General features: G+C 38.0%; 3 protein-coding genes across 5 annotated transcripts in view; 1 reads left to right on the forward strand and 2 right to left on the reverse strand.

Moving 5' to 3' along the window:
* Window positions 1-358: 358 nt before the first annotated feature.
* LOC129410990 (solute carrier family 41 member 3-like) lies at window positions 359-1,634 on the reverse strand. The gene is made up of 3 exons (XM_055160307.1): window positions 1,204-1,634; window positions 763-870; window positions 359-460 (listed from the first exon to the last, which is right to left on the reverse strand). Exons 1-3 carry the CDS (start codon window positions 1,396-1,398, stop codon window positions 359-361), a joined length of 405 nt encoding a protein of 134 aa, XP_055016282.1. The 5' UTR covers window positions 1,399-1,634.
* Window positions 1,635-4,489: 2,855 nt separating this feature from the next.
* On the forward strand, window positions 4,490-5,873 carry LOC110165740 (protein phosphatase 1 regulatory subunit 3D-like). The gene has a single exon (XM_020930927.2). It carries the CDS (start codon window positions 4,490-4,492, stop codon window positions 5,351-5,353), a length of 864 nt encoding a protein of 287 aa, XP_020786586.1. The 3' UTR covers window positions 5,354-5,873.
* Window positions 5,874-8,487: 2,614 nt separating this feature from the next.
* Window positions 8,488-27,820, reverse strand: part of phactr3b (phosphatase and actin regulator 3b) — a 38,190-nt gene continuing 18,857 nt past the window's right edge. For all 3 annotated transcript variants that reach the window (XM_055160518.1, XM_055160520.1, XM_055160519.1), the window contains exons 9-13: window positions 11,018-11,073; window positions 10,061-10,122; window positions 9,780-9,920; window positions 9,469-9,545; window positions 8,488-8,941 (exon numbers count right to left, since the gene is read on the reverse strand). In XM_055160518.1, coding sequence (XP_055016493.1) covers window positions 8,926-8,941; window positions 9,469-9,545; window positions 9,780-9,920; window positions 10,061-10,122; window positions 11,018-11,073 — 352 coding nt within the window. In that variant the 3' untranslated portion in view covers window positions 8,488-8,925. The remainder of the gene's footprint in view (window positions 8,942-9,468; window positions 9,546-9,779; window positions 9,921-10,060; window positions 10,123-11,017; window positions 11,074-27,820) is intronic.

The raw sequence follows: 27,820 nt of genomic DNA on the forward strand, positions 1-27,820 counted from the left end.
TGCAGAGTAGGTTCTGTTAATGACAGCTCATGTAAGTAGGCTCCATGCAAACATCACCATGCCTTTGTTAAAGAGTGAAATATGAGGCAGCAGAGGTATCGGATTTGAAAATATATCTTGGAGATAAAATACACATTTGAACGTCTGCAGAGGAGTGAATTAACTGTTTGAAAGAAGCAGACACAAACTGTTGGAAAAGAAGATCATAATATAGTCTTTATGAAAACATCAAGACATTGAAAATCCAATATGTTTATTTTATAACCTTGCAGAGAGAAAAACAGACAAAAACACCGCCCAGAGCAAATTGTTTTGAACAATGATAATGCCATGTAACGAAGCCATTAATATTAAGTTATTAAGTAGTTTGGAGTGTGGTGCAAGTCACCTGAATAAGAACCAGATTACAGAGCACCAAGGTCCATTGCTGCTGTAGCTCGTCCATCTGCCCTGTGTTGGCCTGAGAATGTCATGAATCATGAATTCACATTTTTTATAATACATTTATTTATCTAAACCGGATTTAATGAAAGGAACAAGTGGAGACAAATCAAACCATAAACAAAATGAACACCCAAGGAATATGCCTTTATACTGTATATCCCATGAAGCAAAACAATACAGTTTATAATAGATAACAATTTCTGGTTGATTACTACAAACCAGAACATTTGCAGGATATTTCCACTGACTAAAATTACATGAACAGTAGATCTGGGCTTCAGTCTGTGGTGTGTACAGGGAGGAGGAGTGTTCACTTACTGCTGTTGACAGTCTGGATGCCAGTGTCATTTCCAGATTTCCTTTCAGTCCCACCAGAGCTGGCACCAAAATAAAAACCTCTGAGATGTCCCTGAACACATCCCAGTGCTGAAACACACAACATCATTTTAAATAATAAGCATCACATATTCTGTTAATTATTATTATTCTGCTGTATAATATTAACAAAAACGTTTTGCTTACTGAGCATCTGGGCAACAGTTAGACTTACCCATGTAGAAAAATATAGATTCAGTATCACTTATTTTAATGTCTCTGCTCCCAGTGTTGCTACATTTTTTCAGTGGGAGAAAGAGTTCTCCACATTCTGAGACACATTATAGAACGTGCAGCATGCATGAAGAGATGTGTTTTTCTGAAGAACAATATTAAAATATATACTGTGATTATAGACACATTTACTTCATTACTAATCCATACTTGCACTGTATCCATGACGATGCCAGCTGCCACCATGCCTAGTCCAGACACCAGAAAGGGCAGGAGGATCTGAACGCTGATGCTCCATGTGCTGTCAGGCAGTGGACCTTGGAGCAGGTGTGTTACTTCACATCTAACCCCTCGCAGCTTTTTGCCTTCAAAACGTAGTTCCAACCAAAGATGAATTGCCACCATGATGATTACTTTAGTCCTTCTCCGGTCAAAATCTTATTACAAGCTTCATCTAATGTGCTGATGAGTGAAAAATGTTCAAGCCGAGTTTAAGTTTCAAGTTTTTTACTCTTCAGTCAAAGTGACACTGGCTGACTTTTTCTTAGTGTAAGCACACATATATAAGTCCTTGACAACAGCTTAACATACCTTTCCTGGAGCTCTGCTGCTGACAGATCTACACATGTACATATACACATACACACACACACAAACACTCATGTCACTCATAGTCTCATCATGCCTCGCTCTTGAGCAGCCTGAGAGCTGACACTGAGCGCTGGAAGCTGGGTCTGTCTCGGGGCTTAAGCCAGTCCCAAGTCCGATGGGACAGTGATGTCCAAAATGCCAGTAGTTTCTCTGCTCTTCGGTGCTGGCTCCTGTCCTCTGTGTCCTCCTTGTCTCTGTACAGCTCTGGGTCCTGGTCCTCACTGCTCTGATGCATGCTGTTGCTGTTGATGGCTGCACTGTGTATCCTCTTCTTCATTGTGATGATGTCCAGATCAGTAAACAAAGATGAAGAGTCTACACTGTTCTTCAGCTCTAGGGTGACACTGAGGACTTCCCTGCGACTCCAGGCTGAGTGTGGATAGTGACGGTGCAGTGATGTCTGAGCATAAACAGGTGATGTCTACAGGGGACTGCAGACCCCTGTTCTCTGTAGCTCCTCCTCTCTGCACTCTCCCCTCAGCCCTCACTCTACACTACATCAGTGTGACGCACTAAGAGCAGCAGGTGATGCACCTGTCACACACACACTGTGCTCTAAATCCATTTACGTGTACCGCACATTTCATCATTGGTGACATTTTGTAGAATAAAACATATTATACATATATATTGTATTCACAAACTTAAAAAGCCCATTTAATGTTAGTGATTATAAAGGTATGAAGCAAAGACAAATGACAACTCTGCCTCCAGCTCCTTTTCACAAACAGTGACTCAGCTGAAACATGTCCTTGAGACATGTTTTGGACCAGGCACTGTTCTCCGCAGCCCCCCCTTGTGACGCTTTATGTAATCTACTGCAACACAACAGCTTTCAACAGTAAGGTGGTATTGTCACCTAAAGAGTATCTATTGTCAATTATTTAATGACAACACTTTTCTAGTAAAAGTTAACACTGTACTAGAATACATCATTTAAATAAGATATTATGTTTTGTATAACTGTATACTGTATATAATATTAAACATTGAAAAACATGATCTAATGAGTTTTTTCTGTCCTGATTCAGTTTTTCCATTGGTCCTTTTGTTGTCTGCCTTTTCATGAGCACAAGCAGGTCATGATGACCCTTTCTCTGCTGCACAGCGTACATTATTCAGAACTCTCTAAGTCAGAGCTAAATTGATATTATAAGCTGTACTGTATCTGTTATTAATGCCTTCAGGTAATACTAATGAGTTCTTACTTTAAAGAGGTCAACATACATACATTTTTTGACAATTAAGGTTCTCTTAAATTTTACTATGGCTTGATTCACTGACCTGTACTTGGTCCAGCAGTATCCCAGCAGTCGCCATTCCTAGTCCAGCCAGGAGACATGAAGGCATCACCTGCAGGAAGATCTGAGTGGATGGTTCTGTGTGAGGGCCATGGAGCTTGTGTTCCTCCTCCATCAGGTCAGTACTTACACTGTCCACTACTGCTGCAGTGTACTCTATTGTCTCACTGTGGCCTTCGGTCTGTCAGTCTGACATGTCACTGCGGGCTTGACCTCCTGCTTCAAATAAAAGATAATTCACTGGGCAATTTCATTCAACACTCAGAGACAAAATAAATATATCTGATAAAGAAACAACAATAATTGTATTTTCATGGATTTGTTAAATATGTAAATTATTCCAAAAAAGATCACCATTACATAACATTATAATATTTGTTCCTGTATATGTGTGCTAATGATTAAACATCAAATCATGAAATCAACTCTTGTGAGCTGTAGACCATATTTGAATGCTCATTAACACATGTTTAAGTAATTCTATAGTATTATTTTATTTTAGTATTATTTATTTTAATTGTTTGACCCCCTGTGACCCCAGCCCCTTGGGACAACAGACAGAAATTAGCCTTAAGCTACAATCCAGTGTGTTTACGTTCATGCTGTGTCATGTTTGTCCATTAACATGCTCTGTCCCAATAAATAAATAAATAAATAAATAAATTAGTCTGTCTAGATCTCCAAAGCTCAAAATAGTCTGTTCCACCTTGTGATGTCATGAACCAGTCATTTTCAAGTTAACAGATACCATTCACCTTCTGTTTAGTAGACACTAGCCAGTCCAGAGTTGAAATTATCCAAATGATTCTAGTGAAGGTGCATGAAGTTTAAAAACACAGTGGAGCACTTCTAGTATGACATCACAAGGTGGAATGGAGTGTTTTCTGCTTGAGAGAAAAAATCAGCTTTAATATGCAGGTATGTGTGAATGAAACAGGAGGAAAAAAAATAACAGATCAGAAAATAGCATAATACGCCTTTAAAATATATAAATTGCCCTTTCATGCCTGTGATGATGAAGAGGCTTGGGCCACAGGGGTCGCTCTGAACAGTGGGATCATCTACCTGCTATAAATATTCAGTTGACGTAGCCGTGCCCAGTCTGTCTCATGTTATATGTCAGAGGCTGAGTGCCGTGGAGAAAACAGTTGGTTCTCTGCTTTAACGTGTCTTGAGCTGTTAGCTGCCATCCTACTGAAAGGGAACAAGGTCAGTTGTCTTTTGTAAGGAAGTGTGCAACTTATCTGTGTCTTTTAAAAATAGTTTTATCTATGCATGATATACCCTTTGCAGACAGTTATTCCCTCTTGATTGTTTTAGAGTAGTGTATTGTGGATGAAACATTTGTATTAAATTTGTCCTGATGTGAAAATTATGTTAGAATTTTGTACATTTTGCAGTTACAGTGTGTTTTTTCTATAATAGATCAGTTTGCCCTAATCATTGACAAATTATCTATATAGATGACTTTTATTTCCTTTAGAGAAATTGACAGGCACATTAATAATTTGTTTTTGTTTGTTTTTTTGTAGTACGCAGTGAACATGGCGGACATGTGTCAGAAGTTGCATTATGGAAGGGCCATTGAGAAGACCATATGTCTCAGAAATATTTATGACCCTAAACCTGTTGCCAAAGCTCCCGTCAAGATACGACCTCCGCCTCCAAGATCTGCCACAACCAAACCTCAAGTGGCCAAACCTGAGCCAACAGTAGAACCGCCAGCTAAACCCATAATGAGGAAACGGGCCAAATCACTGTCATTTTTACCTGCGAATAGCACGCCACCGCATAGAAATTCACAGGTGCGCTTTGTGGACGCCCTTGGACTTGAGTTAGAAGAGGTCAAAGTGTTCAAAGTTCAAGAGCACCCTCACATCCCACATCACGTCATGTTCAGACTATTGATGAGTTCGGAGATGGCTTTTAGGAAATCACTTGAGCTGTCCTTGCCTTACTTTAAGCCATGTTTCCCAGAGGATTTCAGATCCCAACCCAACTTCATGGAACGTTTGTATAGTCAGTGTGTTTGTCTAGAAAAGGTCAACTGCTCGGATCAAGGAATTACTGGGACAATTTGTGTTCTCAACATAGCCTTTGAAAAGTATGTGTCAGTGCATTACTCCTTTACAAACTGGAGGATGCACACAAATACTACAGCATCTTGGGTATCAAGTGGAGGCAGTTGGGGTAACAATGCTCTGGGAATTGATGTTTTTCGATTTCGATTGCCTGTACCACCATTTATTTTGGAGCCTGGAGCCATTTTGGAATTTGCCATCTGCTACACTGTGAATGGAGTCAATTACTGGGACAATTACAACGGGCAGAACTACAAACTGTCTTGCCATAGCTATAAAGTAACTGTGCCGAAGGAATGTGAGGACAGCATGCTGCATTTTACTTAGCGACCATAAGAGGGAGCCTGAATATAAAATAACAAATCAAATCGAACACTGCTTTACTATAGGCTCAGTCAATCAGACTAGATACTGTGTGTGTTTGAGTGATTTGATTGTTTCATTTTTGGAAGAAAACACATAAAGAATTTCATAGCTGAGACTATAAATGTGTTTAGCCATAGGCACATATATGTACTGACAGAAATGACTGCATGTGTGACCTGGCACATATATGCACTGACAGAAATGATAGCGTGTGTGACCTGTTGCCATGCTTGAAAAGGGTCATGGGAGGTGACATTATCATCTGACACTGAGCTCTGAAACAGTCTGGACAATGGCCAAAGATGCCTCCAGCTGAGATTCTCACCCACTGCTTCTGGACCTTGACAAATGTAAAAAAATTGTCTTTGCAATTTTGCATGAAGAATTTTGTTTACATCTTCAGTTAGCCTAGTCCAAAATTGCACAATGAGGAGCAAACTAAAACACGTATCTAAACTTAACTTTCGATAGCATTTCTTGATCCTGGCCTGGATGTGTCTCCTTGCTCTGGATTACATTCATTCTTGACCTCTTTCTTAGAGGTCACCACTGAGTCAGCTGCAGCCACTGACTGGATGATACTAGTAGTTTAATTTAGACATGACATCGAAAACATAAACATAAACAAGAGCCCCTAGAACTTGTGTCCAAGGCAATCAAACAAGCAGCAATACAGGTTTTAGCCTATGTTTTTCATTTTTATTATTATTATTGTGTTTTGTTATATAGACTACATTTCTAATAGAGATGGACAGATATATAGGATGATATTTACTCTTTTGAGTATCTCAGCTATCTCCCTTAAAGCTCCAGTAGAAGCCAGTGTTTAATTTTGGCCTTAAGAATATGCATACAACTTTATTTGAAGGTAATAACCACACAAAATAGGACTACACTCCACAGCACTCAGGTTTATGGTAAAAAGATGAGTTGGTGAGTTTGTAGTAAATTGATTTACTTACTTTTCTGGATTCTAAACAATAGGTATCAGCATTGGTTATGAAAAAAAACAAAAAAAAAACAACAACAACCATATCATAATAACCATACAGAAATAAATACAAATCTGAAATCATAGAGTTCAAAAGCTAATTTTACCATTGAATTCTTTTCTCCAGCTCACTTTTAAACTACACATCCTAAAATGTTCAATGAATGCAAATCTACTGTATTAACTGTCTTTCTGTAAACAGATTCTTTCTAAATAGAAACAACCGTTTACAAACCAGTGCTGTGAAAATTTTAATATAGCTGTGAAATGTTCCGCAAAAAGGGGCATGGATCTTCAACACTAGGTGGCACCAATATTTAACTGAAGTCTTACAACATCGTCATCATTATCATCAACAAAAAGCTTAATTGTGACCAAATTCACATAAAATCAAGAGCAAAAAGATGCAGTTAAATGTTGAAGCATGGAGCTTCGATTTGGGGGATTTTATGTCCAGTTGATGTTTTTGTTACATAAACCCCTTTTTAAGTGCTCACTTGACACAATTTTAGGTTAGTGGCATTTGCTCAGGAAGTAGGGATTAAATTGAGAAAATACTAATGCATTTTATGGGTTTCTAGATCATTATGTGTTACATCATAATACACTAAATTTAAGCAATAGAAAGTACATATATTTCAGAGCCAAACTGTGCATACATACATCTTTAACAAGCTGCTCATCTGTCATATCCCATATAACAAAGAGATACGGCTGAGGTTTAGGGCATGTTAGCTCTAGCACTCATTATGTAACAATATTAGTCTGATCCGTGTTCTGTTATCCATGTAGTGAGATGTAGAAGTGTTCATAGTACTGTTTCCAATAACAGGACTGGCCCTGACATCTACTCTCTCACATTAAATGAATAAGTGGAAATTAGATTCTGAATTCCCTTTAACTTGTGCTTTGAGATTCAAACATGATTAGGTATTAAATCAATCTCCCCTGGATTATATAAATAAAAATTACATGCAAACCAACATACAGCACTTCTTTTCCTGTTTTTTTCCATCTGAAACATCTTATCAGTGCGTGCCCACCGTTTGCGTTGGCGTTGTGAGGGACACCGGAAGTGGGGATAACCCTGATGAGAGTGTCCCCTCCGTCCCACGCAGCTCCACAGGCCAGGCCTACATCACAGGTGCAGATAGTAGTGGCCCTGTAGCTCAGTCCATCTGTTTGTCCAGCACTGCCAGGTCCGAAGCGTGACCTACCTCAGGACCCAGACCTCCATCGTCAGTGATAGAAATAATAATCTGAAAATGTATTTAGCTACAGAATACTGAATACTTGCATTAAAATGTATTTTGTAACATATTCTGATATATGGTCCAATTAGAGTACTGTATTCTGAATACTTAGAATACTTTTATATATATTATAGTGTAAAGATGCAACATAGCATTAAAAACAGCTTTATGTTTGTTTCATATCACTAATTAAACAAAGAAAAATCTCCACAAGAACAGTGTTTCATATTTTTTCACTGGTTATGTGTAGTTTGAAGTCTAAACTGTGAAATAAAGTACCGCCATGTATTCTTTTGATTTTAGGAAAGTAACTGTATTAAGAATACCACCAAACCAAACAATAACTGCATTTGAATACAGTTACTCAAAATTTGTATTCAAAATAGGTATTATCAGTACAAGTATTCAGTTACTTCCCAACACTGTCCATGAACTACAATAAACTTTTCATGGAATAATTCAAAGCTGTGTGTACACTCTTAGGCTTTCATGCCCTATAACAGTTTGAGTGTGAGGTAACAGCTTAACATATTTAGTGAGAATTGTGACACCGCAACTAATAAGATCAACACAATGAATAGACTCACTCAGCCTTTGCAACTGCACACTTCATGATTCTGTCAAGTATTTGGCCTATTTCAGTAAATTCAGTTAAGTAAATCTAACTGACCTGTTTAAAGTGCCCTACACTTGACCACTGACCCCATGGAGAAATAAAAAATAACAGTGACTAATTTGTGATTATTGACAACATCTTATGAAACCACTCACAAAATCAAATAGAAAAGCACTAGGAATAAACATGACAGACACGTTTAGTTACAAATTGAAAACCTGTATTGTGCAGACAATAAATAGTGCTTACAAAGGGAGTCTGTCTGTTACAGAGGTTTCTGTTAGAACATGTACACTGTCGATATGAAACACAACTGGAGTCCTCAGTGGGGGATGTGACGACTGATACTGAAGTGGGACGTTGGTCACATGCATGTTTCCCCATTATGGCATCAAAAAATCTCTTCTAAAAGAGTCTGTTTACAAAAGAAGTCTCTATGGCAATTGCTCGACCTGGATTCTCGCTGCTCCTTGGACAAGCTGAAGTGAGGGTAAAGGAGAAGGCAAAGGTGGAGCTCTCTGGGACGACCATACTGCTCACTTTGAATCTAGAGACATAGCCTCCAAGTGTCTGGACCCAAATATCAGGAGCCCACTACCGTGGGCACTGGAAGACTCCATGCAAGGTCTTCACTAACAATACCATTCAGCAGCTCTTCACAGAAGAAACCTCACTATGGCCGATGGAACCTGAAACACAATACAACACTGTGAGAACACATGTTTTTGCTCACTTAAAGTACACTTCACTTTAAGGCAAAGCTCATTCTTAAAGAAGCTGCAGTTTGCATAACCCCTTGAATGTAAGCATGTTAAAGCTGCAGAGGAAGCAAAGTCTCAATATTCAGTACAAATAAAACGTAAACACAAGCTAAAAATAGGTGTACTGTGGACATGCATTACAGTGGTGCAAGGTAGTGCAAATACTGCATCTCAAGGGACCAGTGTGGAGCTGAATAAAGCATCTCAGTTTGAGCCCTGTGAATAATGTCCTGTACTTTGTCACAGTGTCTCACTGCCCCTCAGTCTGATGATCACCAAACAGAGGAAATGCAGAGAGTCTGATGATCACCAAACAGAGGAAATGCAGAGAGTCTGGTGATCACCAAACAGAGGAAATGCAGAGAGTCTGATGATCACCAAACAGAGGAAATGCAGAGAGTCTGATGATCACCAAACAGAGGAGGGGCAAAGAGAAGCCATGAGGATGCACTGACCTTGTTAGGTGCTTGCTCGAAGAATGGACTTCCATCTCATTACTCTTGAACTCATTCAGCTCCTTCCGAATGGCTGCCTGCAGAACAAATCAACACAAAGTGTAAGCACAGGCCAGTCCATTTAGACCAGGATCAAGTCTCTCAAGTGGACATAGGAAGTCAGAGTATGTAGTAGGCTAATGTTTGAATGTGTTTTTCTAAACCTATAGTCAAAAGTCTAAAAAGAGCTAAACCTTAATTGTCACTGTGATTTCATATTCATGGTAGTTCTTATTTCTTAATGTATTAAAATATCTCCTTTCTTTAAGTACCTTGTCAGCAGCAGACAGCCTGGTCCATGGTTTGTCTGCTCTCCTGTCATAGTCCTGAGCTTTGGCCACTTCCACATAGTCACTAAAACGGATCAGGATCTTTCTGTCACGCAGCTCGTCCACTGTGGGCCGCTGGTTCAACTGAAGAAAACAAACAGCTCCATGAGTTCAGACAAATTGATATGTAAAAGCAGGTATTAAGGCTGTGTTGTGTCTGGCAGTGCAGGCACTGTCCAAATGTTAGATTAAATTGGTGACATTTATGGCCGGGGGTGACCTACCTTTCTGTTGAGCCGCTGTTTGATTTCCCTCCTCTCCTCCTGTTCACTCTGGTCATTTCTTTCTGTTAAAACAAAGGATGGCAGAACTTAAGTAAATTATAGTCACACAACACTCAGGTGAGGAATGTAGATCTGATGTTGCCAAGCAGCTCAGTTAACAAGTTAGAATTTTCAAATAATATTGATAAATTATATAATACTGTGAAATAAAATGTCATAAATCCAGAGATAAACTTTGGCATTTTTTCTAATATTTAAAATTGATTGCCAAAAAAACCTTTCTTGTTGTGATTTATGAATAAAGTTGAAGATGTGTATACATTTGGATAATGGTAGCCTATACCTAGATTTAAATTAGAAGCACTCCTAGATAATAGTATTTTCACATGTGCTAACTCGTCTGATAGCCACAGAGGGGACAGGATTGGTGCAGTTGTTGTCTGGGGTCAGAGCCTGTCACAGTGGGTCAGAATAGAGACATACAGCTGCTGCAAGCCAGGTCCACAGGTGTGCCCCCTGTGCAGCTTTAAAAGAGGCTGCTTTCATAATGCTCTGACACAACAGCCGCTGCCTCTCACACGCCACATGCTCCAGCTCAGTCACACATGCGCGATCTATTTTTTGTTATTTTTACACAATGAAACATGCATAATGAGCACATGCTGTGTGAAAAAAGACACAGTCCTTTAAACAGAGCAGCGCACTATACAGGCCATTTCTGACCAAAAACTGCAGGCTATTTATTGTAGGCTAAACTACGGAAAATGTTCACAATTGTCACACTAAGAAGAAAGTTGATTGCTTTCGTTTCACAGAGTAATATTTTATTTAGGACAAGGTTTCCTTTTGTGTTTGCGGGTTTTTTGTTTTTTTTTTGTTGTTTTGTTTTTTTTTAACACTACACGCTATCAAACTGTGCAAAAACAACCACTTAACTGTGAGTGAATTAAAACTTACGCTTGAGGATGTTCCTGCTCTCCAGCTCCTCCACTCCCGGTCGTTGGCTCAGTCTCCTGCGGAAGAAGACCAGAATCACGTTTTGCACCATCCTGATGCTGTCCTGAGCTGGACCTCAGTCTTCAGTCTTTGTTTGCAGGCTCAACTGTCACTAGCACCGCATGAACCGGATCGTACCGCGCCAAGAGCCGCTTATCCACAGCGCATCTCGCGGCGCGTCTCCACAACAGCTACCGGTGCGCGCGCTACACCTGACACTCCACATCGGGACAAGTAGCCTAATACAAGTTAGTCCAGTAAGCAGAAGTAAGGTTTTCAAAACGGGTTATATCCTCCAAAACGTCCCACGATAAACAGGTGTGCCGTTGGCTACTCTGCTGCTGAGAACTGGGCGCTGCTGAGAAGTGAGCGCGCACTGAAGCACCGCCTGCTTTTACCCGAGGCACGGGTCTAACGGAGGGGTGGGGCTAAAGGAGATCCCCGCTCCCAGTGTGGAGCTGGCACAGGCACACCTCCACTGATGATCGATCAACTACCGTTTACAAGTGACAATGGGCTGGAGGCCAGAGGCTAATTTATGAAACTTATGTAAGAATACAGCAGCAGAACAGACGGGGTGAAACATGAGAAGGGGACAATGAACACAAAGAAAAACATGATTAAATGATCAAAATATGGTCATAATGAATCTAAACGAAATTACAGCGTGCTATGTCCGGCAAAAATACAGGTCACATTATCCACTAGTAGAAGCCACTTTAGTCACTTGCTGATTTCCACATAATTTATCTTAATGAAATAAGAAATACAAATTGTTGTTTTAAGTTCTTTGGATTAGCTGGCATTAACATTTGGCTTTAAATAGTGTTAAAAGTTCCAATGTTTGACTTTAAAATGCTACAGGCAGAACCTTGTGTGTTGAACAATTAGGCACTGACAGCAAACTGAACAAACATGGAAAAATTTAAAACATAAAAATGTTTATTTTTATAATTATAGGGCAAAATCTCAATGTCAATAATTTAGAAAAGGGTTAGACATGTGCCACCAGTGTAAAGGGCCAAGTCCTCTCAGATGTTAAAGAATCAATATACTCAATCTGTTCAGGAGAAATATGGCACCTAATCATCAGCTCTGTAGGACATCTGTCTCTAAATTGTTCACCCATCTAATGATTTTCTGCTTTATTTGTCAAAAAGTGCCCTAATTGTTTATCATGGGTCAGCATTTTGAGTACTCACATAGTTGGGATGCCACACATGACTTTCCAAGATAAAACTGAGCCCCACCCCCAGTGAACCAACTGCTTGTAAGTGCACAGTTGTCCACAGTGGCGAGGCAATATAAACATGCAGACCTGTCATGATAATTACTATATCAACTTATTGTTCATTTTATGAAAAGCTAGAATAATATTTGGGGCTCAATATTTATCTTGTGTACATTTTTTTTTTTTTTTTGTAAAAGTGGGAAAATGTAGGGTATTTTTTGTTGTAATACAATAAGATTTGAGCTGTAGAGGGTTGAATAAGTAACTCCTATGGCTAATTATCATTTCATTCTGCTTTTCATTAGTTGCAGCACAGGCCTTTTGTTTTCTATTGTATGATGTCTATTTTAAAAAGGTTTACTGGGATTATCTTGCATTTTTGTAATTGTGTCAGTGGCATAAAAATTGTTTCAATATTATCATTTATCACATTATAGCTCTTTAACAATATATCATGCTTCCAAATTTGTTATCATGACAGACCTATAAACATGTTCACAATTTGTAGACTGTAGAAAAATAAAAAGTGCATAGAAGTATTTTTATGGGTTTTTTTTTAGACAGCTGATAAAAACATGTCTTTCGTCATTATAGTTGCCTCACCTCGGTCACATGTGGTTGATCAGACACGTTTCTCTATTATTTTTTAACCCGAGTGTCCTCCTTTACTGACTATCTTACCTCACTGTGATAAAAGCTAATGCAATCACTCCTGTGTTAACTCAACCACTATCACAACCTGTTATCGACTTCCACGTTTCAGGCCAAAAACCTACAAACCTCGACGTGACCCTTCCCTTTCCTAACTCCAAATGTAAGCCTATACTTTTGTCCTGAATTTGAGGAAAATGTTTATATCATCAAGTATAAAAATACCTTGTGTATTGTCAGTGTGTTGGAAAGAAACTGAATACAAGTATTGTACAAAGAATACATATTCTGAATACTAATTTTGCGTAACTGTATTCTGGTACAGTTACTTTTTCATTTGGCAGTATTTAGAATATAATTACTTTTCTAAAATGAATGAAATACATGTCAGTACTTTGAAAACACAGCTCTTGTATTGTGTGCATGTAAGATTTTTTCTTCTCCAATTAGTGTTTTCAAGCTGTTTTCAATCCTATGTTGCGTTTTTCACTCTATAATTTCAATGCCAACCTGCTGTAAAAGTATTCTAAGTATTCAGAATACCGTACTCTGATTAGATCATGTGTCAGAATATATTACAAAATGCAAGTATTCTATGTTCTGTAACTAAATACATTTTCAAAGTATTATTCCCATCACTGTGCATTGTAAAGACTTCATAACTACTGATTGTCATTCAGAAAAGAGTTTCCAGTGATGGTGTAATGTCTAACCTAGTCTAGTTTAGTCTAGTGTCTAGTCTAGTGTCTAGTCTAGTGTAGTCTAGTCTGTTTAGTTTGGTTTACTTTAATTTGGTTTAGTTGAATTTAATTTAGTTTAGTCTAGTTTAGTTCATTGACGGCACCAGACATTGTTGGTGCTAAGGGGGTGCTAAGGTGTGCTCCCTTAACATGTTAATTTAGAGCCTTTTTACAATGGAGCGTACCACACCCTCTGCCATGTTTAAGTCACTGTTTTAAATGCATTTAAATGTAGTTAGCACATATAGTATGTCATCTTGAACTGTCTGTGGTCGCCATTTGAACATTTTTCATCAAGATTTGAAATCTATAAAAAAAGGGGGCATTCTAGGGGGTCTTGTTTAATTTAGTGAAGTCTAGTTTTGTTTTGTTTTTTTGTTTTTTTTTTACCTTTTAATGGGACCATGCTTTTTAGGAAAGATGATTTGCTTCTATATACACCAAAACACAGTGTGCATAATAACTACATCATAATACAGACACATGATTGGTCACAGTAAATGGTAAATAAATCAGTTTTTTGATTCTATTTTCTGCTTACTTAGTAGATTAGAAACACGTGCCCATCAAATGCTTCACTGTTAAACTGTGTCATGGCATAGGTGGATACACTCTCACTGGCCTCTTTAATAATCAGGACAAAAGCATAACCACAATAAAACTGGAACCAAACCTTACAGAATAAATACTGGTACAAACAGCTGTAGCCTAAAACAGAATTAAAGTAGATTTATGTGGCCCACTGCAGTCCAGGGGTATTATGTGCAGTCCGGGGGCATTATGTGCTGACCGTACATGGGAACACAAAGTATCTGAGCAGGACACCCACTCCCCCTCATTCACCAACATTACCAAGAGGACAGAGGCTTTTTGAGTCGTGGATACTAGGGCACACTAACCCCTATCTTTATTTTCTGTGCTCCATTATAGGAGATAGAGAAAAAGAGGTTGAGACTTGCGAGTTGTGACTTCGACTTGAGTCAAACTTGAGTCACTATTTTTAGGACTTGAGACTTGACTTGATAAAATGGACTAAGACTTGGGATTTGGGACTTGAAGGTCAGTGACTTGGGACTTGATTCGGACTTGAGGCCTGTCGCTTGAGAAGACTTGAGAAAGAAAATTTAATTCTACAACTCTTATATACTCTACAAATACTCAAGTACAAATATTCTATGATTTTAAAAGTCATATAAATTGCAAAAGTCTAAGCTATATTTGGTACTTTATTTTAAAGACTTGAAATGATTTGAAGCTCAAAGCAGACGACTTGGACTTGGACTTATATGCCAGTGACTCGAGACTCGACTTGGACTTGCCTGTCTTTGACTTGGGACTTGACTTGGCCTTGAGGTTAAAGACTTGAGACTTACTTGAGACTTGCAAAACAAAGACTTGGTCCCACCTCTGTAGAGAAATGCACAAGCTAAACTTAAAGGGTCTATATTACGCTATTTCCTAATCTATGTTCTAATGTTTTCTCATCAAAAACATATTTGGAGTTGTGTTCTGGTTCATTCATACATGTTTAACACACAAAAACTGCATATTGAGTTCTTTGCTTAAACGGAAAACACTCTATTCCACCTTGTGATGACATGTGGTGATACGGGAAGTCCTCAAGTTAAAGGGTCGCTGTCAACTTGAAAACGTGTACGTCATAACATCAGAGCTTTGGAAATGGAGACAGACTAATAATGCAGGATTACTCAAACATGTGTGAATGAAACGAAACACAACTCCAGGCAAGTTTTTGATGAAGTAACAACATTATGACATAGCTAAAGCTCACAAGTCGAACTTTAATATATAGCCATTGAGTAATACTATTTTTAATTGTGACAACATGTGCACCGTAAAATACAGAAATCTAGCTATAACCCAAATCAAACCAATGCAAGACCTCTATAATACGCTCTGCATCAGTATAATCCATCCATAGGCCAGGTTGGGAAACAGTGGGATTGAGCACAGTGCAAAGGCGAGACTACTTATATGTGCTAAATGGAGCAGAGAATGTAGACTATACTAAGTAGACGTCGGCAGACACCATACACAAGACTTAGTAGTTTTACTGGCAAAAATATGTGTAAAGGTAAGGTAGCAAATATCTTCTAATATAAGATTAACTAGTTTTTGTTTTTCTAGTTCTAATGTGTCTCTAGCAGTGGTGGAAATGGTACTTTAGTGTGTTACTTAAGTAAAAGTACAGATACTGGAGCAAAAACATACTCAAGTAAAAGTACAAGTACCACATGAAAAAAAAAAAAAACTACTAAAGAGACAGTATTAAAGCACATGTTTAAAAATGTAAGATTATAAAGTAAAAAAAAAGAGGTTTTATAAGGTTTCAAATATAATGATTTTGATACACATTTGTGCTTTTGTTCAGTAAAAACAATTGAATCATTTTTATGTTTGTTTGTTTGTTTGTTTGTTTTTTTGTTTGCTCAAATTATGAACCAGAACAAATTAAATTCCTCAGACTTTACAGATGGTCTTAAACTATAATAAAAAAAAGTTTCACTTTTCAGTCAACAATGTTTTGGAGTAAACTGTACAGATACCTGCTCTCAAATGCTCACGGTCAAAATGCCTGTAATTGAATAAATGTAAAGTAGAGCTGCTTAATGTCATATTGTAGAACGTTTCAAAAAGAACAGTACAATTCATACTCAAGTACAGCACTTTATTACTTTTAATTTGCTATGTTCCACCACTGGTCTCTATTCACAATCTCATCCTGTGTTTACTGTAGTGGTTGGAGTTGTAAAGAGCTCCCCAGCCAGTATGTCAAAGCAATGAGCCGCCATTAAGAGCAAGGCCTGATGGGAGTGTCAGTCCGTACAGCGAGTGGGATGAGTCAGGCGCAGTGGACCCAGTGAGGTGTGCCCTAATGCCAGGCTCCTTCAGTGCCACGGCCTCAGGACAGCAGTGCCACGCTTCCACTGGGGCAGAGGGGGGAGGAGCTTCTGGGCGCGGGATGCCGGGGCTAATTAAGGAAAACCTATAGAGAAGTGCACTGTTTATGTAACTGTATTGTGGTGACCTGGATGTAAGCCTCACACACAGGTCATGAGTTCTCTAAATATGCGTATCTAATTGTTCTTTTAGGATATTTGTTATTACAAAGTGGGCCTAATATAGCTAGAATGCGGTGTACTTAACACCAATGATGGGGAGAATACTTTGAAAATCAGTTTAATTACAGAACACTGAATTAGATTAAAATGTATTTGTGACGTATAAAAGGTCCAATCAAAGTGCTGTATTCTGAATACAAAGAATACTTTTACACTGAGTTACATGCATTATATACATTATAGAGTAAAGAAGATTAAAAACATCTTAATATTTGAGTGACAATTTGTTATGCATTTGCCTTCACTCATTTGAGAAGGGAAAATTATGCCCTCACCACAAGAGCTGTGTTTTCGATTTTTCTCACTAATTATCTGCAGTTTGAAGCCTAAATTGTGTGATTCAGTACCACCATGTATTCCTTTGATTTGAGAAAAGTAACTGTATTCTGAATATCACCAAAAATAACTGCACCAGAACACATGTATTCAGTTACTAGATTGAAAATGTGTAAAAAGACTCCAGTTCTCGTTTAAGTTCTGATGGTTTGCCAGTAAATAGAAAAAAGGGATAGAGTTTTTTGAAATGTGGTAGTGGGGAATTAGCTTTGAACATCTTAAGTCCACATGTTTGGTGGTAGGAGAGGGAAAGAATCAGTATGGCCTAGAGGAATATGGGCAAGTGAATGAGCTGACACTGTGATCTTTGCCACTCTCCGATCTTATTACACTCTCATTTCACAGCCGTGTTTTGTTCTGTCAAAGTGCCTCTGCTGTCCTGGCATAACAGTGCATTGATTAACAGAGACAATGGACATCCATTAGCTAACATAGTGGATGTAATCTATTTAGCAAATCAATATCTGATCTCTTTGCATAATGAACAGAGTTGCAGTCATCTAGAAAGCACTGTCAATGGGGTATCAGGATAACTGAAAGTGTTATAGTACTTACCGAAAAAAAAAAAAAAAGCCACACACATGATAGACGGTCAGATCTGTGGAGAGGCAACTCCACTCATAGTCAGAACGCCTGTTTTTGGAGGTATTTTTGAGCTAAAGAACCACCTGTAATTGAAAAAATTTAAGGTAAACCGGTTTAATGTCATACTGTGCAGCATTCCAGACAGACATATCCAACCAAAAAGTTACATAGAACCTTAAACTAAAAAAGAAAGTAATCTATGTGTTGTCTCACATTTTTTAAGATTTCCAAATTATAAATATATACATTAATATAAAAAACTCAATTAACAATCACTTCAAAACATACTGACAGACTGTGTAAATATTGCAATATATGGAAAAAGATGTTGTAATAGACTGTTTTGATCCATTGCAGATTTGACTACCCACTTTTTAAAAAGGGATTGAAACAGCAAGCCAGCCACACTGTAATTTGGCAGATTTATAGGCCAGATGCCCTTCCTGATGCAACCAGCCTCATTATGGGAACCTAAAATATCATGTGCTTGCATCCACTTAAAGATTCTACACTGTTCGCTTTGTTGTCAGTTTGGGTGCTAAAGTCTCAGCTCATACTGCCATAAGAACTGAACTGAGCTCAGAGAAAACAGAAACAAGGGGAGGTTGGGGTGGAGCCAGCGCAGTAGTTTGAAATAAATGCTGTTGCGAGACTCTTTGTATAGACTGTGGGCTGGAGAGGCGGGCACAAGAGCCGAGTGGGGGCAGAGACGCTTGGAGACTTTTGACATTTCAATTAGAAGGTGCTCAGAATCAGAGCTTTGTGTGGCGCTAATTACTGTATGTGGGACAGGGAGGGTCTTTACTGTGACAACGTGTAATTTGAGGATTTCTCTCTCTCTCGCTCTTTTTTTTTTTTGCCATTTATGTAGAGCCCATGTCATCCGGTGCTTACGTACATCCAAATGGCCCACAATGGTGCCAGATCTTGTAATTGGACTGCTGCCCGGTTGTGATGCTGCTGGTGTCTATAATAAGGTCCAAATAAAGCCATACTTAGACAAACGTGCTGGTGTGAGGTAAAAGGCCACCAGGCTGTTTAAACCAGCACGAGTGGTGATGAATAGGCTGAGCTGTCATCTATGGTATTCAGTATAGACTGAATACCGCATTGTAGTAAATTAGGCCTGTGCAGGAGCCTTTTGTTGTATTCATATTTAGAAGAAGGGTGGATTGCATGCAGTGACAAGAAATATTTTTATTTTTATTCTATTAAAATGTTCATTTATGTTTCTTCTAATGGAAACGAGGAAGAAAAAGGTCCCAAAAAATGAACTCCACCATTGCCAATTAATGCTCCAGACATACATTAAAACACTACTTAGATTAAAGCTACAATATGTAACTTTAGCCAACAATACACAAAAATAAAAGCATGTTTTTGTTTGTTTTTGTTGTACTGAAAAACATAGAAAATCAAGTCTCCTTACTGTGAGTGGGCTTGCGCCTCTAAAAACCTGACTGTTATTTGGCCTGGAGGAGGGCCTCCTCCTACTTCACTCCATGGAAATGTTCCTTTGGCTATAATATTCCACAGTCTGGAATAAAAATTCTTTATCTCCATGGCGACAGTTCCGAACTATGGTTTCAACTTTCTGTTTCTATGGAATCATTGAGGTGATGTGGAACCACCTCCAAACTGGAGGTTATAGCGAAAGAGCTCAGTCAATGAATAAAAGTGAAGTTGGAAAAGTGAAATATGAAATTATGTGTGTATATATATATATATATATATATATATATATATATATATATATATATATATATATATATATATATATATATATATATATATATATATATAAATATGTTATATTGATTTATAGGCGTCAGACAGTAATTAAGAAAACAACTAAATCTACAATAACATGCAGAAAAGTAAACTTGGAATAAAAAAGTCTCATCTAGAAAATAAATCAAGATTAGGATTATATGTTCAAAACCAGACCTATTTAAATTACTCAATTCCAGTGTTTAATCCTGCATTTAAAAAGACTATGAGACAAAAGAAGAGAGATTAAGCAGCTTTACAGTGAAGCCATATGATCACACCGGTTGCCTGGAGACAGCGTTTGTGTACAATTATGAATGAATGAAAGTCATATTTGATATTCCATTGTGGCCAGGAGCTCGAGACATCCTGATCTCACACAAATTGTGTAACTAACACATAATCAAATTTGTACCAAATTTGCGCCGCTTCAAAATGTTCTCAGTACAATAACACATGTGCTGTGTTGGTAATTGCATTAAAATGGCCCCATTGAAATCTCACTTTGAATGTTTCAGTCTTCTCCGCAGCTGTGTGTCTATTTCATTACAGAACTATATATAGTACTCCTGGACAGCAGCTGTGCGTGGTCTCTCCTCTTTAAGTAGTAGCGTCAGCACAAAACACTATATGTGCCATAGATATTCAATTATTGGTTCCTTTCCCCATTCACTGCAGTGCCTATGATAGGTTAGAGGTTAGACTACTCATTTTACTACAACACAGTTATGATTTCTGCAAAAACATTCACACTCGTTTTCACAATTTGGCAATTTTTTTGGACTACCACTACTACTCCCTAGTTGGAAATCATGACATCAATTACAAATGACCAAACTGTTACCAAGCAAAACTCCTCTGACAAATACAAATATAAGAAAACACATTTATTTAGTTGAAATCATGTTTAAAATATCAGAAAACATTTTTGTTGCCTGTAAATTGTGCCAAACTTGGATAAAACTCTTCTTAGTGTGATGTCAGTTTTTTTGTTTTTTTTTCCATTGGTGTGTTTAAGAACTCTCTACCTCCTGTAATTTTCAACATATTTTTCAACTTTTCTTCGTAAATAGATTCTTGATTGGTGTAAAACTATTATTTATATTTACAATAGTTATAATCCCACCAAATTAAGTCAAAATTAGAGAATCAGCTCTTTATCTATGCTTTGTTTTAACCAAGCCATAGCTGCTAGTTAGTCTATACTTTTCCCTGCAATTTCCAAGATGCCATGAAAAGCAGAGCGGTGCATATTCAGCATAATTTAAGCCAAAGAAACAGTACGGCCATGCTATGCGGGAGAGTGTGGCACGTGTTGGACTGGGCATTTTTTATCACTGTGGGCGGGTGGCAGAAATAATTTTTAAATGCTCAAATGAAGCAATGTGGTGTCTGTATTCAATTTCTTTCTATGCATTTGAGAAAAAATGTCTTGTCCTGGTCAAAATAAGTTAACTGTGTACTACCTGCATCTATATAAGAATTTTATTGTCTATAATCAGGAAGTGCTTGTTGCTAGTTTTAGCTGTTTAGATGATTTTTTAGACAGTAAAAATCTGGTAAAACCAGTAACTTTAAGAGTACTTAAGTAACTGGGAACTAAAAAATATAATTCAAGTTATAATAACATGTAGGCTAATTATGTAAAATAAACTTCTTAGTATAATGACCTCATGTTGTTTCAAGCTGATTAGTTACAGTCTGGGTATTTATGTAATGGTTAAGATGTACTCTGGGTTTTCTGGAACCCATAAGTCGTCAATGATCTAAAGCTTATTGCTAGACATAGTCATAAACTGTTCTGCACCCTGCTCTAATATAGAAAAAATGATGATTACAATTTGCAACTCTGAATTAATTGGTGGTAATTGGATGTATGCATTTGTCATTGTAATTTGAAACAACAAACTGATATAGTTAGTATTAAAAAGGCATCAGGATATCAAAGTTGATTGCTAAATGAACCCTTAATAGTCCATAGGTGATGGACAATATCACAAGTAATGTTTTTTGTTTGAGATTTAGCTTTTCACTTTATAAAAATGAAAGCTCTATTTATGATATGCTGTGTGTGTGTGTGTGTGTGCGGGTGTGTGTGTGCGGGTGTGTGTGTGTGCCTGTGTGTATATTAACAGTACAAAGTTGGGTACAATAGGAAACATGCTCCCCAGGCGAGAGGGAAGGGGACAGTTGATTTACAGCGTATATTGCTGTCCCTTGTCAGATAGCGGTAGGCCTGCTCTGTGACGTAGAAGTGCATTGATTACGGCAGATGTTGCTGCAGTGTTTGGAGAGCTAAATTTAGAGTGCCAGGGTTCCCCTCTGCTGTCCTGGGCCAACCCACTGTACTCCGCATTCTGCTGCAGTGCTAGGCTTTAGTTGTATATGTCAGTATGAAAAGACATTGGACCCATAAAAAATGGCTGTCACATTTCTGCATATGTGTTTTTGTATAGGCAGTCTGTCTCTCTCTTTCCTTGTATTTGCACTTTTCAGCAAGGCACTTTCAGCAGTTTTTCAGTAATAAGCATTATGCCAAAATGAATGAGAAGCCCTATCCTATATCATGTATCTTAATGACAGTACAGTGGCCAAGTGCCACCCCAAACACACATAGGCAAAATCCTAAAGCTAGGTGGTCCTGACCAAGCCTATCTCAAGCTTTGGAGATGGGAGATAGGCAGAAGTTCACTGTTCCTGACCGGCTGCTCTAGTAGTACTGGTAGTAGGATGGGTCAAATGCAGAGAATTAATTTCCCTCATGAAGGATTAATAAATTATACTTTTAGAGGTTTATATAGTGATCATCATCAAACTTTTATTACAGACTCTTGGTCCAGAATTTAAAAAGACACACAACAAACATGCTCTCTACCTATAATAGATCCATTATTATGCAAGTTGAATCCTTCTCTCATTTACATAAAGCAAATTAAACATGTTAAGAGCCCGTTTATTCTCCTGGAGATGAGCACAGTGAAGAGCAGTGAAGAGGGCAGGGTATGATCTCATGTGGACCTGTTGTTCTGCTGGTCACACAAAGTTTGTCCTGTGCCTGGTGTTGTACAAGCAGCTTGTCTCAAGTGCCTAAAGTAGGACACAGCGTGTAACTGCTCTCCACCTCCACGCATTTCTCCCACACGATATGAAATGGACAGATTGAGAATGATTCACAAATATGAATGTTATTGGTCCATTATTGGTCCATGAAACAGTGTTGTGTGAGTAGCAGGTGGTATCATCTTTTGTGGTCAGCTGGCTGACAAGTCGTCACCACAAACAAAGGTCTCTCAGCTGCCTCACATCAGAGCTTCAGCACCTGTGCATGAACCAGGCAACAGCACTGTCTCCAAAGCACGCTGTCTCCAAAGCACGCTGTCTCCAACAGGACACTGTCTCCAACAGCACACTGTCTCCAACAGGACACTGTCTCCAACAGGACACTGTCTCCAACAGGACACTGTCTCCAACAGGACACTGTCTCCAACAGCACACTGTCTCCAACAGGACACTGTCTCCAACAGGACACTGTCTCCAACAGGACACTGTCTCCAACAGGACACTGTCTCCAACAGTCTCCAACAGACACTGTCTCCAACAGGACACTGTCTCCAACAGGACACTGTCTCCAACAGGACACTGTCTCATGCAGACCGCTGTCTCCAACCAGATCAGTCTAAACATAATTTGTAAGATCTGTGAACTAGGGCTGCCTAGTCTCAGTTTTCAGAAAAATACAGTATACTGAAATGTCACTGTCTGAAAGCAGTTAAGTCTAATACTTTAGACCTCAATGGTGAAGTTTATATGAACAGCAAAATTTGATTATAATCTGATTTCTGGATCTTTAAAATTATTTAAACAACATGCAAACTGCAAAATCTGACATGATCAGAAAAAAAACAGATGATTTTGCATGTTATTTTAATCTTATAACTCCCTAAATGTGATAATAATCAGATTTTGAGTGTGTGTGTATGTAGTGTATTACTTTAGCAGTTAAGTTTCTCTAAAATTCTACTCTTGAACTGTTAATACATCTGGAGGTGTGCACTATGAACTGGTTCTTGATTTAGAAGAATACATAAATTAAAAAAATAAGAAACAAAACCTAAAACTGGATACACCTTGCATGTAGAATAACTGGCTTAGTTGTGTGGCCTCATAAGGGTAATAAGCCCATGAAGAGAAGAGGAAATGGATTTGAGACTTTAATCCAAACAATGGGAAAGCTGAGCTGACAGGACATTAGGCTTTGCCCTTGTATCTTTCACACACAATGCTCAAAATCTCATCAGCCCTAACCACAACTCTTTTCCCTTTATGAATAAAATAAAAATAAATAAAACAGGAGCATCATGTTCTACTGTGTGTAGAGAAGCCATTATGAGGGAGTGTAGGTAATTATCTGTAAAGGCCACAGTATCTATTTACATCTTTCACGTTCATGTGCGGGTCACTGTTATTTTAATTAAACTAAACTTGGAGAAGAGATGTGTTTTTTACCTTGACACTTTTTTGACGGTTACAGCCGCCTTCATCAGGGTGTTTGTGTATATTTTGACAAAAATGAACATTCATGTGATAATAAATGATTTTTAAATATACTAATAAAAATACTACCTGTTAGCACTACTACAACATGATGGCATAGTGGTTAGCATCTGCCCAGCAGACCAGCCTTATGTCCACAGTTCAAGGGGTCAAATTTCAAATGCTGGAAGAGTGATGGCTATTGTTATTTGTAAGACTAACTTTTACTTTGACTTGACTAATTAGTTAAATAGTATGTAATAAAGTGGATGAGCTTCTACACAGTTTATGGCAGTACTTCTGTTTGTGTGCAGATCAAGTACACGCACACAAATTTGAAAATAATTACATGAGCAAACTTTCCATGACGCCAGAGCTTTGTACACTGTAACATACACATTTCAGTCGAAGAGGTTTTAATGCACATACATGCAGGTCGTCCACTGAGCAGCAAATCCATTGTTTCTAATGCAACACAGCAGTGGTGAACCACATTCACCATGTCCCGTATGACCCTCTTAACACCGCTGCATTGACCACTTCCTGTTGTCATTACGCAAGAGAACAGGGGTCCTATTTACACCAGGGTTTATGCAGGGTTCAACAAACCAAACTGAATGCTTTTTAATGCCACAATTCAGAATTTTAATGTCATTAATAGATGGATTTTTTTGCAATATGGCATTAAACCTTTCTATCTTCATGGAGACCAATCTAGACCAAGTTACAGGTCAGATTTGTGGAGAGGCAACCCTGATCACAGTCATAAGTCCTGTTTTTCTAGGTATATTTAAGCAACAAAACCCCCTGTAATCATAGACTGTATAAAAATGTATTATAATAAATGCTCAGTAGATACGAGAAATATTTTTGGCACAACTGTGAATATTTTTAAAGGCACTTGAAATTAAATTAAATGCATTTTAATGCCCCGTGGAAACCCTGTACATAAGAACTGTGCAGGGTCCAACTAAGGTACAGTTCATTCATTCATTCACAATAACTGACTCAAACATATTCAAGAAAAAAGACTTGAATGATTATAAAATGTTTTACAATATAAATCAGTGGTGCCCAACCTTTTTCCTAGGACTGGTAATAAACATAAAACAGACCACATTCCAGAAACTAAAGAGTACATCTATTCTCTATTCACAGGGCTGAGACAGCAGAACAAACAACCATCCTCTAACCAAGGCTCATTTAAAGCTCCTACATCACACAAACTGACTCTTGTGACCTTGAAGACATGTTAGCAGCTACTTTTACCATTAGTTCAATAGAAATTATCCAAATGATTGTAGTGAAAGAGTTGAAAAACACAGTGGAGAACTTCCTGTATTACCAAATGACATCACAAGGTCGAACAGAGTGTTTTCCATTTTAGAGAAGAACTCACCTAAATATGCAGGGTTTGTGTGTTAAACATGTGTGAATGAAACAAAACACAACTCCAGGTATGTTTCTGATGAGATAACCGCATTATAACAGATCAGAGAATAGTATAACATGAGCCCTTTAAAGTCACCAGTTGACTGATGTACTATATGTACACTCATGCATTCTGAAAACCTGGATACGTAGGCATAACTAGACTGTAAAACATGACTTTTTTCATAAATTATTTTAACACAAAACTTTGACTGTACGCCTTCCCCAGTTTGGAAGACTCACTGTTGTCCGCAAGCACCTCACATGGTATGAGGCGTGCTTAAATTATGCCATCTTTTCAAATCATCAACACACTGTTGTCAAATGCCTGGGCACACGAGGGTTCGCTACCAGCCCAGGCATCATTATTCACCCCTCCTGAAATTCACTGTGTAATATTTTGATTACAAACGGAGCCTCTTCAAAGACCTGGTACAGAGCTTGTTTAATAACGGTGCGTGACCTCTTATGGCACTGACTATGTAATGAAACCGCACCCGGCCGGCACCCAGGCGCTGACTATAATGGTGACCTTTATGTTGGGACAATTATGCAATAGCTATCACACCGAGGAATCTCACACCAGAATCCTGTTTACCTGCTTTCATCTTCCAAGAACTGACTCCAAGAACTGCGTGGCCTATTCAGCAGAATGACAGATGCAAAAGTCAATATACGTAATCTACTCTGCTTTTTGAATAATTCAGAAATATTAAAGGTCCTATATTACATCATCCTTTTTAGTCTGTGTACATCTCCATGTCACAAAGCTGCACTTTTCAAGTTAACAGCTACTATTTACTTTTTATTTAGTAAAGATTTGCAATTCCAGAGCTGAAATTATTATTACCACATGACATCACAAGGTGGAACAGAGTTGTTTTCTGTTTAAGAGAAAAACTCAATAATTGTTAAACATGAGCGAATTAAAAAAACATAATTCCAGGAATGTTTTTGATGAGGAAACAATATAACAGATCAGAAAACAGCCTAATATGGTCTAATATGTGTCTAACTGGAACAAAGTGACAGAAAAGTAAGCCATCTGTGGTGTTATGTCACATCCGAGACCACAGCTTGTTTAATTTCATTCATACAAATACAGGTCTCCATGGGGGTTTCACTACTTTAGTGTGTGTCCTTACTAATTGTACCAAAACAAACTCAATAAAGTGGTGCTGATCTCAATAATGCACAAAACATGATCTTTGTATGAGAAAGAATATCCAACTGTCAAAACATTTTGCAGTTAAAGTTTCTACACAATGTGAAGATTTGCATTCAAAGTCAAATGTTGAACCACAAAGCCAAAAGTTTTAAATTCATTAGACAAAACCAGATGTAAGCCTGACTAGTTTTACAACGATACTAAAATTTCAAATTTGATATACCGTACTAATCACTATAACATTAGTAAAAGATTCGATACTCAAAACTGATTCTGATACGACTATGATAATAATAAACACTAGTGCTACTGTGAGGTCTTGAATCTGTGGAATCCCTCAGTCGTTCAGGTATATGTTGTCTATTATTTTTGATACAGCTCAGGATCATTCTAAAGCTATCAAGGAAAGGATCAATTCTGTCCTGTTGATGTGATCTTTTTAGTATCAGTACTTGCTGAATTACAAACAAGAGCAACAGTATTGGCTATAGTAGTTAGTTACTTCTACCTGAATAATATTTTGAAATACTCACTTGCGGTATGAATATTTATGGAAATTACCATATATCCTTTTATGGTATTTGGTCAAATCAATTTAGCTATCAAACTGTTACAAGGTGATCAATATTCTTAACACTGCTGTGGGTCGGATCCTGAAAGAAACATGGACACTGGCTGCATCTGGCTTGTTTTCATCATTAGTGAGAAACTAAAACAAACTGTGCAGATCAATTAAAACCGACGCCACAGACAGAGCTCAATGTTCTAAGTAGAAAAGGTTACAACAGGTATTATTATTAAAGGTGCAGTGTTTAACTTTTCTGATGGACGGTCCGTCAAAAGCGTTTCTTTATGGAGATGTTATTGTTTTGTCTGGAATATTCCACAGTACGACTTTTCTATCTTCATGGAGATCAAACCAGACCAAGTTACAGGTCAGATCTATGGAGAGGCAACCCCACTCACAGTCAAAATTTAAGTTTTTCTTGGTATTTTGGAGCTATAAAACCACCTGTAATTGCATGAATGTAAGGTCGAGCTGTTTAATGTCATACTGTGGAACATTCCAGGCAGGGCAATGACACAGGAACAAGCAGGGGACAGACCCCCAACCGAAAAGTTACATAGTGCAGCTTTAAAGTATTATTTACTTATTCATAGGAGGGTAGCATTTCC

The sequence above is a fragment of the Boleophthalmus pectinirostris genome, unplaced genomic scaffold (assembly GCF_026225935.1).
Source record: "Boleophthalmus pectinirostris isolate CB_2022bp ecotype Guang Dong unplaced genomic scaffold, ASM2622593v1 HiC_scaffold_3, whole genome shotgun sequence".
Classification (NCBI taxonomy): domain Eukaryota; kingdom Metazoa; phylum Chordata; class Actinopteri; order Gobiiformes; family Gobiidae; genus Boleophthalmus; species Boleophthalmus pectinirostris.